The sequence below is a fragment of the Chlamydotis macqueenii genome, chromosome 3 (assembly GCF_036417535.1).
Source record: "Chlamydotis macqueenii isolate bChlMac1 chromosome 3, bChlMac1.mat, whole genome shotgun sequence".
In the NCBI taxonomy this organism is placed as follows: Eukaryota; Metazoa; Chordata; class Aves; order Otidiformes; family Otididae; genus Chlamydotis; species Chlamydotis macqueenii.
Genome location: NC_141558.1, coordinates 95,826,216 through 95,838,411, shown reverse-complemented (window position 1 = coordinate 95,838,411; position 12,196 = coordinate 95,826,216). Strand labels below are relative to the sequence as shown.

General features: G+C 35.7%; 1 protein-coding gene across 3 annotated transcripts in view; it reads right to left on the bottom strand.

The window, feature by feature from the left end:
* The window catches only part of LOC104480416 (guanine nucleotide-binding protein G(I)/G(S)/G(O) subunit gamma-4), a 109,480-nt gene that overhangs the window by 57,433 nt on the left and 39,851 nt on the right, over positions 1–12,196 (bottom strand). For all 3 annotated transcript variants that reach the window (XM_086745918.1, XM_086745906.1, XM_086745907.1), the window contains exons 15-22: positions 10,276–10,436; positions 8,665–8,855; positions 6,831–7,076; positions 5,065–5,238; positions 4,378–4,527; positions 3,646–3,783; positions 1,697–1,895; positions 304–435 (exon numbers count right to left, since the gene is read on the bottom strand). In XM_086745918.1, the coding sequence (XP_086602044.1) occupies positions 304–435; positions 1,697–1,895; positions 3,646–3,783; positions 4,378–4,527; positions 5,065–5,238; positions 6,831–7,076; positions 8,665–8,855; positions 10,276–10,436 (1,391 nt within the window). The remainder of the gene's footprint in view (positions 1–303; positions 436–1,696; positions 1,896–3,645; positions 3,784–4,377; positions 4,528–5,064; positions 5,239–6,830; positions 7,077–8,664; positions 8,856–10,275; positions 10,437–12,196) is intronic.

Sequence of the window (12,196 nt, the reverse complement as noted above, 5' to 3'; positions counted from 1 at the left end):
CTTCAACTATTGCCTGGTTAAGGCATTTTCACACATTTCTAGCAGGTCTGTTTAACAAATGAAGTTGTTCAGCTGTCTGGTCCACTTCACTGCCTGAGCCAACATGGCAATTTGTCCTAACTTGAAAATGGAGAGCAGTTTAGCAGCATGTTCAATTCCATCCTTCTTACTCTGCTGTTCAGGCATGAAGCTCCAAGGGTAGCTTTGTAAGAAGTATCTGTGGGAAAGTCACATTTTAAGGCACTCTAGTCATCTGCTAAAGGACTGTGTCTTAATGACCTTGTTTTTCCAGCATTGTTATACCTGCCAGTGGTAAAGCTGTAAATCCAGTTGGAGTTGTAATCACAAATGCAGAACTGTCTACTGACTTCCCACCACTGCTGGAATTTCTCAGGTACATAAGTGATTCAACTTTCTCCTGAAAAATTTTGCCATCTAGAAAGAAAAGATAAGGGGAAAAGATACATAAAAGCTTTTTAAGTTTGCATTCTTGATATATTTAGACTCATAGTAGCCAGGTTACATTTCAAGCTGATCACTGGAGGCTAATGAGACATGCTCAACTCAAGCATCTGAGAAAAAGCACTTCATAACAATTCTTTGTTTTAGTGACATATCTTTAAAGTTTACTTTAGAACACTGAAAATATTATATTCTAAAGTAATTATATTTAAAGATGGCCCTTGCAGGCGTACAGGTAGTACTAACTGACTTTTTGCCATGTCAAAAACAGGTGACTGTTCTCAAACAGGTTCATTTAGTAAGGCTCAAAGTATCAAAAAGTGCATTCTACTCTTACTCAGAATTTTACATCTATTAGTATTAGAGGACAGATACAGACAAAAACCAACTGTACTGCCTTTGAAACCAATTACTAAAACTGGAGGTATGCAGGCATCTGCAAAAAGATAAAACATTTCAAACTTGGATGATGCTTTCCATGTTTATGTAAGTTATGGCGAAAGCTGTACAATGCTAATATTAAAGCATGAACTATGCATCTACTAGTTTCTCATTTTTTAAAAGAACAAGAAAGAATTTTTAAAACTCATATCACTCATTTTGCCAAAGTGATCATCTAGTACAGATATATTAAAGACAGATGTTGTCCTAGATCCGCACTGCTCAAAGTACATGGGTATTTTCAGTAATTTGTATGCAACGCCAATGCCAACGGTGCCTGCAATGATGCCTTGCAGTGCAACTGATTATTTACTAAAAATACTCCTCAGGTCTTATTTTTCTAGGAATTCAGTAACACAAGTAAATATGGAGACAGGATCATATTTCTGAAACAGCTTCATTTACAAGTTACATGTTTTTCTCCAAGATTTGCCCACAGGCAAATGTGTCCAATACAGGCAACTGATATTATGCATTCCATTTAGCAGCATCAAACTTTGAAGAAAGTCAAGACATAGCCACCAGAGAAATTATCTGTGGCTGTAGACAGAAGAAAGCTCTCCAAGTAAGCCAAGTAAACAAAGTCTAACTAGAATGTCTCTCAATACTGTAAACTTTTTTTACTTTACTAAGTCCCAATAGTTCAATAATTTTAATATACAGTTGTTACAATAGAGCGATCAAAGAATATATTCATAGAACAGTAATTTATAAAAGTGAAAGTTCTTTAGATATAAAAGAATAACTAGAATAAACAATAAGATAAAAATCTAGTCAAATGTGAAATATCTACCTATATGCAGGGAAAAGTAGAAGTTTGTAGGATTGTGACAAACATATGTATTAGTGGGAGGGTGAACTGCTAAGAGGAAATTGAAGACCAGTGTCAGCAATTCCAGGTCTGGGGGAGACCCAAGTACTTCTTCAATTATTTTGACAAATGACCTGCAAACCTCCCGAGGCAGGGATGCAAGGTGCCCTTCTTTATGCTCCTAGAAAGGAAAAGCAGTACAACTGTAAGTTATTTGTATTTTTAATTTGACAGAAATTGCCTTTTTAAAAAAAATTGTAATGCTGGAGTAGAACAGACAAGAAAAAAAAGCTTAAGTAATACAGGCTGTATTCTTTGAGAGGAGCTACTGTATCTACTCAATGTAACCAAGTCCAGCATGCTCAAAATTCAGGCACAAACAAAATATTGCTGATGTTACGTAAGTTTATTTTTTCAGAAAATGCACATCATCTGCATTCTATACTACTCTGACTTGAAATCCTGGAGCCTTCGGACTGAAAGTGTAGCTTACTGTCATTGTATTACTTATTTGTAGAGAAATTAGAATAGTTGCTGATACTAACATTTCAAAAATATTTAGAACTTTCTGAACAGTGCCACACTGGGTCTTCTGTACTTCTACTTCAATGGCCATTTTAAAAGACATACACGTTTGAGATTTAATTTATAACTGTAATTTCTGCTTGATCAAGTATTCTATATAGTTTGACAATGGCTATTTAAAAAAAAAAATCTATTAAATGAACAGTGATTTTAAAACAGAACTTCAAGAAACTTGTGGGAAACCTCACTAATGTGAATGGTGATCAACCTGTTTCTAACTTCTCTAAATTTCACCTTTTGTAGTACCCAAGCACCCTGAGACCGCTGTACAAAAAGACTAAATTAAGTTAATTTAAATGAGATTTTCAAAGACCATGGTTTATATAGTTTCATCTTCCATTCCATCATTCCCAAAAAATTGCCAACTTATTGTTGGTCAATTTGAGTAGTTTCTTTTACCTAAGAAATTATTTTTTTTTCCTCCCAATAGGCATGTATATTAGTGTTTATACTTATGAGGGAAAGACATTCTGCAACATTCTGTATCTAAGCATTTGCATTAATCTACAGTTTTAAAAGTTACCTATACCACTAACAAGTTCCACAAGTAGAGAATACCATATAAAAATGAAGAAATTAAAAATTTACAGCAATGAAAATTATTAAAAGACACATTTTTAAAAATCATTAAAAGAGGAGAAAAACAATAAATGCATTTCATGTGTTAGAGAGAGAAACTTAGAATAAAAAGCAATGTCAGAGAGAAAATACAGCGTAGAAAAAAAGGGACTACAATACCTATTTTCAAACAGATATATAGTATAAAAGCAGGAAATAATTTCAAAATCATGTTTGTAAGAAGTGTCTTTCAAAGGGCTGAAGCACTTCCCTCAGGTCCTTTTTTAGAACAGTTATCTCCAGGCCACGGAGGAAGCTACTGCCAGATCAAAATTTTGAGAGGAGTGCTCAGATTGAGCACTACAGGACACTTGCCCTATTGGCTCTGGCGAGATACAGGACAGAGTTTCTCCTACTTGCACAGTATTTATGTTTTTCATACAGAAGACAAACTATTAAGAGACATCTTCTGTCTTTATCAATGGGTCACAGCTCATTTCAGCTCCTACTCATGTATGGACTGTGCAAGTAACCCTGTGCCTAGGTTTTCAAATAGTGCCAGATGGTTAACATGTCTTGCCCCTTCTGTCCAGCAGTAAATAGAGCACCCAGTAGTGAACTGTATCCGTGTACAGCAACAACGCCTGCTGAAAAAGATGAAAGGGGTCTGGAAGCACAGAGGACAGTCTATTCAAGTAGTTTTTTCTATAGCATTCAGTCTCTTGCCCCACCCTGCAAGTAAAACTGAGTATGTACCAAGCAGAAAGAAGATTTCAGAGTGAAAGTACCTGCAGAACCTGGCAAGTCAACAGGAAGTGATGTACCACTTGAGCTTTCAATAGCTGTTTAATGTTAAACATCTGGTGGTGGTGGTTAGCTCTGATAAGGATTTCTAGAGCTGCTAACAGAGTTTCCCAAACACCTTGCTGAAAACAAAACAAAACAAAACAGGAACGTGGATTCAAAAATGTATTTCTGACTCTACACACTGAGAATAAAAAGCCAAACAGTTTAGGAAAGTAACCAAATCAAGTTAGTTTTGCACTAAAGACTAAATGTCTGGAAATGGTCAGGGCAGAAGTAGAAATTATCAGAAAAGTTATGCTCAAAGTTAAGCATATTTTAATGATTAAGCTAAAAATAATTACTTCTTATTTAAGACTAGTTTTCTATACTCTTTCCTATATTAACACTGGATGGTTATTTTCAAGAATTTAACTCCAGAGAGAAGCAGGTCTTCCTCAGTCTTAACAAGTTTCCCTAAAAATTAAATCCATTAAACTAACGATTTACATACATTACATTTACAGAATTTAATACACTAAGCCAACTGACATCATTGATAAATGGGATAAATGTTATTACCAGCTATACAAAAAATAAGGACCATTACTAAAATTTTCTAAAATTAATTACTGACATTCAACTGGAGAAATTAATTTCAGACCTCATAATACTTTATCACTCTTTTTAAAAGATTTACTTTTAGATTTAAAATATTTCCAAAATAAAAATATTACCTTTGCTTTAGACCATATCTTCCAGTCAAGCAGCAGCTTTTCTAACAATTTAACATCTTGGATCACTGCAGTAGAATTTGTGTCAAGCATGAATTGCCCATTTTCATTTATATAGAGAATCTCATCACTGCAGCATCCTTCAAGGAGAGTCTTAAAGAGGGGAATTTTTTTTTTAATGTCATAAGTACAAAGCAGTACAGTAGTCCTATTCAATTTATTAAAAAAAAAATTTAAAGAGACAAATTCTTGATAGGGAAGGCATATATCTACCTGATCAACTCTAAAAAGAATTACTGATTTTAGTAACCCCACTGGAGGCATTTAAGAAGCTTCATCCTTATTAACACCAGCATGAAAATGCATTTGAGAAGATTTTTCAAGTGCACTCAGATATTCTTATTAATTGCTTACAAGCTTAAGCTTACTTGAAGATCTTTGCTCTCAGGTAAAAGAGTTGCTTTTTTTCCCCTGCCCATCTCCTCTGAAATCAGGGTCTTTCAACACTTCTTTTTTCTTCCCTTAACTATCAGGAGTTTCTAGTTCAAGGAAAAACATTCCTAGACCAAGCTTGCTCCAAATCACTGTTCTGCCTTTGTGAAGGCAGCTTTAAATGTAGAACTAAAATCAGAGAAGTTTCTAAATTTGTGCTAACATTAAATAAAATATCAGATTTAAAGAGCACTCTACCTTCAGCATGCAAAATCCAACAATGCATTTTGGTTTGATCAACACTCGATGAATCATGGAATAACCATTACAACTGTCCATCTCCTGTATTCTCTGTTGGTTGTATTTTGTTAAAGACAGTATAAGTTGTAGGGCTAAAGCTTGAGTGTCTTCACAGTTGCTAATCTCTACAACCTGAAGAAAAAGCAAATTTAATCAAAGTTTGAATTAGAAACATTTAGAAAAAAAGCCTTTAAAAATTTTTTGTGGCAGTTTTAAATCACAGCTTCTGGATTCAATCTGTTTTAAAGATTTTGAGGTTATGTACATAATCTTCAATTTTGCCTATGTGTGTACATTCAGATATCATATCTGAAGCGATAATCCCTACTGTGGTAAATGATGTTCTGCTAAGAAAATGCAAGTCCCATTACAAGAATCTCTTTTAAAGAAAAAAAAATCTGTTCTAAATAAATTTTAAGTAGAAGGTATCAATTTATTCTTGCTATACTACAAAGCCACAAAGTCATGAAATGCATAAGCCAGTACTAAGAATGAACTGTTGTTTGCCCTGGAAAAGTATGTTTCATAAATGTTTAAGGAAAGTTTTAAATGAAAGTTCTTACAGGTCTAGACTATCTCTACCTGGAAGTGTCCAATCAAACATTAAAGCTTTATGTTGTCCATAAAGAGACAAGCAATTTGATAGATGAAGACCACAGAACATTCTTCACTCTTTGCTTCCTACATTTCTTGAATCCCAAGAGCAAATACTATTTTTATCAAAAATGTACAAGAAGGAAGTCTCACATGAACTGCTGCACTTAGTTATATACATGTATACTGTATCACCTGACAGCAGATCTATTGTTTGTTTGCTTTACTGATGCAAATAGAGTCTATAGCAGGATCTGCAGCATGTACTTAACATACATTTACACAATACAGTAACATGAATAAGGATTTTCTCCTCCGATTTCACTATCAACGGTAGTTACAGCAGGCAGTGTCTTCATAACCAGAAGTCTGAATACCTGACACTCTCTAGTCTAATGGGCATTGGTTACTCTCCACACACCTTTCCTAACACTACCATTGCCAGAGACATACAAACCAAACAAGGTTTAGGCCTACATTAGTATTTTGAATTAACTGTAGTACTTCAAAGACTCCTAGCACAAATATTAGCCTCTCCATGTAAAGGTCATAGTAAAGCAGTAACTAAGTTAAGGCTCATAGACTTAATATTTTTGAAATTACAATTTTTCTCAAGATAAGCCTTTGAACATGAATGAACAGTTATCTCAAAAAAGCTTTATTAGAGAAAATTAAAGCTTTGCACATTATGTAGTCTTACATTTATTCATACTTGCATTGTGAATATCCTGTGTTTAAAGTGTTAAAGATATGCAATGAATTTAAGTGCCTTTAAAATTAGAGACCAAAAATACAATCAGTTCTACAACATTCCTAAAAATAAACTTTTGACATTTAGAAGCCTCGTCTCTAAATAGGAATGCAATATCACATCTTACATTCTAGCAATGTTATAAAAAACATAATACAATTATACTGAAGTTTCAAATTTAAGACAATCTGTATGATGCAGTCTGCATTATGCCACAGATAATTCCACAAATTTTCTTTTAAAAAAAAAAAAAACCAATAAACAAAACACTTACAGACTAGAGCAAGGCAGCTTGAATATGTGATTTGCTACCCAAGATCAAGGGAAAATTTTATATAAGAGAACACAAACATGCACCCTCCTCCTCCAGCTCCCTTACCCTAGCAAAAAGGAAAACAAATGCACCAGTTCCTCCAATTTCATGTAGTATACCCTGAAGAGTTTTATATTCAACAGGCTGAAGTGTTTTCAGGTGATGAGAGTCCAAAACATTGCTCTGAACTTCTTTTGAACTGAAAGGTCTCTGCGAAGGTACAGTTTTCACTTGGCCTTTCAGTCTAATAACAGGTTCGTATATGGTGTACTGACCAGGGCAGCATGTGGTATAAACAACAGCAAGACTCTCCTGAAACAAGAGAAGTTTATAAGCCAAAAATTTTCAATAAAATACAAAAAGAACTCTAAAACACAAAAAGTCACCTAACAGCAAATAGCAGTAACTTTAGCAGTTCATTTTTACTTTACCATTAAACACGCTTTTAAGTTTCATGTAGATGCATGTGCACTAAAATGCAACAAGATTCCTAAATTTTAGCAAATGTCTGCAAAAGCTACAGCACTGAAAGTTAAGAAAACACTAAAAAATTTCACCAAGGATCCCGTTCTTATCACCTAAAGAAGAATTACAACTATTTTGCATAAAACCAAAGTTACTGACAAATTTTTTTTTTTTTAAATGAGCATAGACATGTATTGGGCACACGGTTCCCCTTTCTAAAGTGGAGGGTCCAAAACAAACTTATCTGCTATTTTTACAAAAACTGTCCAATTTTTTTTTAAAGTGTATCCTTCAATCAGCCTTGCCATAAGAAAAAGGATCTCAATAGAAGTTTCATTACTGGTCAAGAGACTTAGAGCAAAACCAAAGCTTCTGTGGAAAGTAACCAACTCATTTTCACTGAAAACATAAAATTATCATATTTGGCAGGTTGTTTATTTAAAATAGAGAAATAATTGCATTTAAGGCACTTGCATTCTATGCAAAAGTGCAGATTAATTAATCACTTGAACACATAGTTGTTCTCTGGTTACTTAGTGTTTTGCGAGGTAAAATAAGCTTAAAAGTTGCATGATTGGATTTGTTAGGTTTTTACTTATTCCATTCATTCTTTCTTAACCTATTTGAAATTTAGTACCGTTGTTTACAAGGATCACATCCTTGTAATTACCCCTCTTTGCCTACAGCTACAGAGCTGCTGTAGAACAAGATCAGAAAAATCCCTCTAGTGGAAACAATTAATATAGGAGGAATTACCAGCACATGAAGACAATTCCCCAAATATAGTAGGCTCCACTGATAGTTTTTTGTTTGGTTGGGTTTTTTGGGGTTTTTTGTTTTTTTTTTCCTCTCCTAGAGTAACTATATTTACACCTGCATCTGGCATGGCTGTTTCAGTCAGGGAAGATGAGAAAAGCTAAGATCTGCCAGCTGAAAAAATCACTAAATCACTTTTCAGCCAAACTTGACGCAAACTTACTCTCTCTCAAAACTCTCAAAGAATTGGGATAAAGTCTTTTGCTTCCTGATAAAGCCAGATAAATCCTCCTTTCTCCTCTCAGTCTCAGTGTTAAAAGGTTAACTAAGCTGTCCTTGGCTACCTTTACACTAATGGAGAGAAGAGCTACCTATTCATGCTAGGGCAGGTACTTAATACACCTTTGGAGGTATCTGATAGATTAAATACACTGTTATAGATGCTGCAACATCTAGAAGTTGTCAGGATTCAACCAATAGCAAGATGAAACAGCCACCCTGTATGAAGTTCAACTCCCATTGAAATAAATGGAAGAACCCTGCAGTGATTTTAATGAGAACTAGATTTGTTCTTGCCTGCTTTGAGAAAGTGAAACACTTTGGGAGACAGCAGGAAACGTGTTCCCAGTTTCTTACTCAGTTCTAAGATATTAAGAACCATTTTAAAGTAGAAACTTACAATTAAAAGTCCAACATCCACTTCCTTTCTTGCCATGAAGAGCTCCTTAATTTGTTCACATTGTAGAATCTCTTTACTTATGTACTTAGAGCAGTCAGTCAATGTTTTGCCATATTTACAAGGCATTACAGATGTGAAGTCTGGCCCACATGTGTATAAGTAAAATGCTTCCTTTGATTTAATCTTTGCACCTAAAATGCAGAAAAGAAGTTATTAACTCTTTAGTATACAATAAAGCAAAATTCATACATTGGCTAATAGACTTCAGGGACTTTACAAGGAAGATCACTGGCTGGTTTTTCTAGGACCTGCTGATGAGAAACAATCCAACAGTCCAATGCTCCCTATTAGCTACTGTAGATTAGTGACTTCTGACACATCACAGGCCAGATCAATTCAATGGCCAATGCAACTGAAACCAAATCAGGAAAGCAATCTGTATGAACTGGAGACTGATAGCTTTGAATAATCAATTACACTTTTTTAAATCAAAAAGCCATCCAACCCAAGCCTCCTCAAAGTTTTGAAAGCATAGCAAGATTGCACATAGCAATAACATGCTACAACATCATGGAGAGTTGGGTGGAGTGACTGAGAAGGATGCAACAATACAAGCTCACTAGAATTAACAGGGAGGAAAAAAAAAGATTTAAGGTATGTAGGAAGTAGAAGACCAAATGAAGCTCCCTCCCCTTTCTGGAGAGCACATCTTAGGTCATCTGTTTATGAGAATGGAAATTCAAAAGAAGCATCCAGAAAGACACAAGTCTGATGTACAGGTGCACAACAACTGTATAGCAGTAAATCCAATGCTCTCTGGATACATTGGTTATCCTGGCCCTATGCACACAGCAATCAGACCATGTAGATTCACCAGGTGGAGCTTACATTTATGATAAGCATCTCACCTATGGCCTGCACAAATACACTGTATGTACACACACAAAACCTGCACACACCACACTACCCTGGCAAATTGATTTCACTTATGTAGTAGTCCTGACCCGGCCACTGCACATGAAATGCTAGATGACGACCAGCAGGGTTGCAGTCTTCAGCACTAAACAAACACCCAGAAGTCCTGGACAAAGCTTTCCAAGGAAAGAGGAGAACTACGCATATAAGAAAACCCTAGAGTAACCTCAGCAATTTCAGAAATAAACATGCTTAATTCAGTACTCAGTGGTTCAGATTTTGTTTACTTTTTAACATGCTTTAAGTGATTTGCAACTAGCAGTTTAGAAGCAAGTAAGTGAAATCAATTTTCCAGCTTGGAGAGATTGAGTGCTTTAAGGAAAAAAACAGAGCAAGTACCACTATCTCTCCATCCTCTACTCTAAGGTATTAAAGACATTTAAAGAAATACTGAAGTAACTGGAAGTGCAAATTACAGGGCTAAAAAGAACGCAAGAGACTAGTGGCAGAAGAACACATTAGGACCTATTTAATACTGAAACGTTTGCCTATTTTCTCCTTGATATATCCTGCTGGTAAAGAATACATTGTTGCTTTTACTCTAAGAGCTTAGCATGTTAAGAAAGCCATCAAATTAAACCTTTGATTTTGGAGAACAGGAAAGACTTAGTCAATAAGAAAAGTACATGAAAGTACCATTAAATAGAAGCAGATTTCCAAGATCCCATCTACCCGACAATCGAAGCAGTTCTTCTTGAGATGATGTACAATGGCCAATCATACAAAATGTTTTATTACTGTCAGGTGACAAGCTTGATTTCTTTGGTAGTGCGTAATCTAAATTAATCTCACATTTCCTAAAAACACATATGGAGAAACAAGTTTAAATACTGAGAAGTTATCAAAATTGCTAAGGTATTGAGCTTTGGCTCAAAATAGATTTTAATATTTAGTAGATGAGAAGCCATGCTGTTATCAACATTAAATTACTAAAACAATCTTCAACTTCTAGGCACCTTAACACTCAGTTACATAATTACGTATGTATTCAAATACAGAACAGAGGAACATAGTCCCAACTAGGGTTGCCATACAGTCAAGATTTCCTAGATTTGAAATTCCTTCCTTCTTCGCTCTGACCTCAAAAAAAAACTGTACATAAACACTACATACACTTCTAAAGTATCACCGTTTTTCCAGAATTTCTACTATTCTAAAAAGTCAAAGGCCTTTGAATATGCTAAGGCACATCATGAAAACTGGGGTGCACAAATGCTGGAAAATATCATGTTGATGATTTACTTACACCAGGCAACGTTGTGAGAGCTAGTGTGCTGCACAGCCACAGGCTGTAAGCCTGTGCTTTCAGAAAGCATCCAATTAACCTTATGTGCATTTACATAAGCAGACCAATTGGACTGTAAAGGTCATCTGAAGCTTCCTGGAAGTGCCTAACTATTAGCAAACTGGCAACTATCTATATATAGAGGGGCCTCATTAACTGCCTATGTGCAGAAGATTGTAGTATTTTTAGTTTCCCCTCTATCTCCATATTTAGACTTCATTGCATATCAGCATGCACAGAGTGAACAATGAGGGGGAGGAAATGATGTTGCTTAAAAATTAAGTCCGTGTAGTTTTAAGAACAAAGTGAAACAAGTATTATACTTCACAATTCTAGGTTTACAGCAGGAAGAAAAATCTGGGCAACAGCTTTTTTTTTTTTCCTAAATATAGTTTTAGGGATGTCTTTAACATTGCTTGTTTACTGACTAAATTCTAGAGGAATAGTGAAGAATGTTTGCGATACATCTAATTGTGTTATAACATAGCCTTTTGACCACCTGCTTCATATCTGGGACACAAAGGAAGTCTTCATAGTCTGGACTTTAGGAAGAAAGGAGAAAAACTATTATATTTAATACATTTCTTTTTCTCTAATCAATAAATATTTCGTGCAGGCTCACTCAACCTAGCATCAGGTACCTCATTTAGGAGCACGGACCTTAACTTTTCCAAGGAAAAAGTAGTACTTCCCACTGCCAGTTCACATCTTGTCTGAATTACTTTGTTAACTTCTCCCCTTGGTATCAGTATAGGCTGGGGGATGCAGCCCTGTCAAGAATAGACTTGGGGGTACTGGTGGATGAAAAGCTGGACATGAGCCCCCAGTGTGCACTCACAGCCCAGAAAGCCAATTGGAGCTGTTCAGTCTGGAGAAGAGAAGGCTCCAGGGAGACCTTATAGTGGCCTTCCAGTAGTTAAAGATTAAAAAGATGGGGAGAAACATTTTAGCAGGACTTGTAGTGATAGGACAAGGGGTCACAGCTTTAAACTAAAAATGGTACATTCAGACTGGACATAAGGAAGGCTTTTTTTTTTACAGTGAGAGTGGTGGAACACTGGAACAGTGTTGCCCAGAGAGGTGGTAGATGCCCCATCCCTGGAAACATTCAAGGCCAGGTTGGACGGGGCTCTGAGCAACCTGATCTGGTTGGAGATGTCCCTGCTTCTTGCAGGGGGGTTGGACTAGGAGACCCTTGAAGGTCCCTTCCAACCCTAACCATTCTGTGATTCTTAATTCAGATTCTTAACCAGAGACACTGTATCTGTTGCT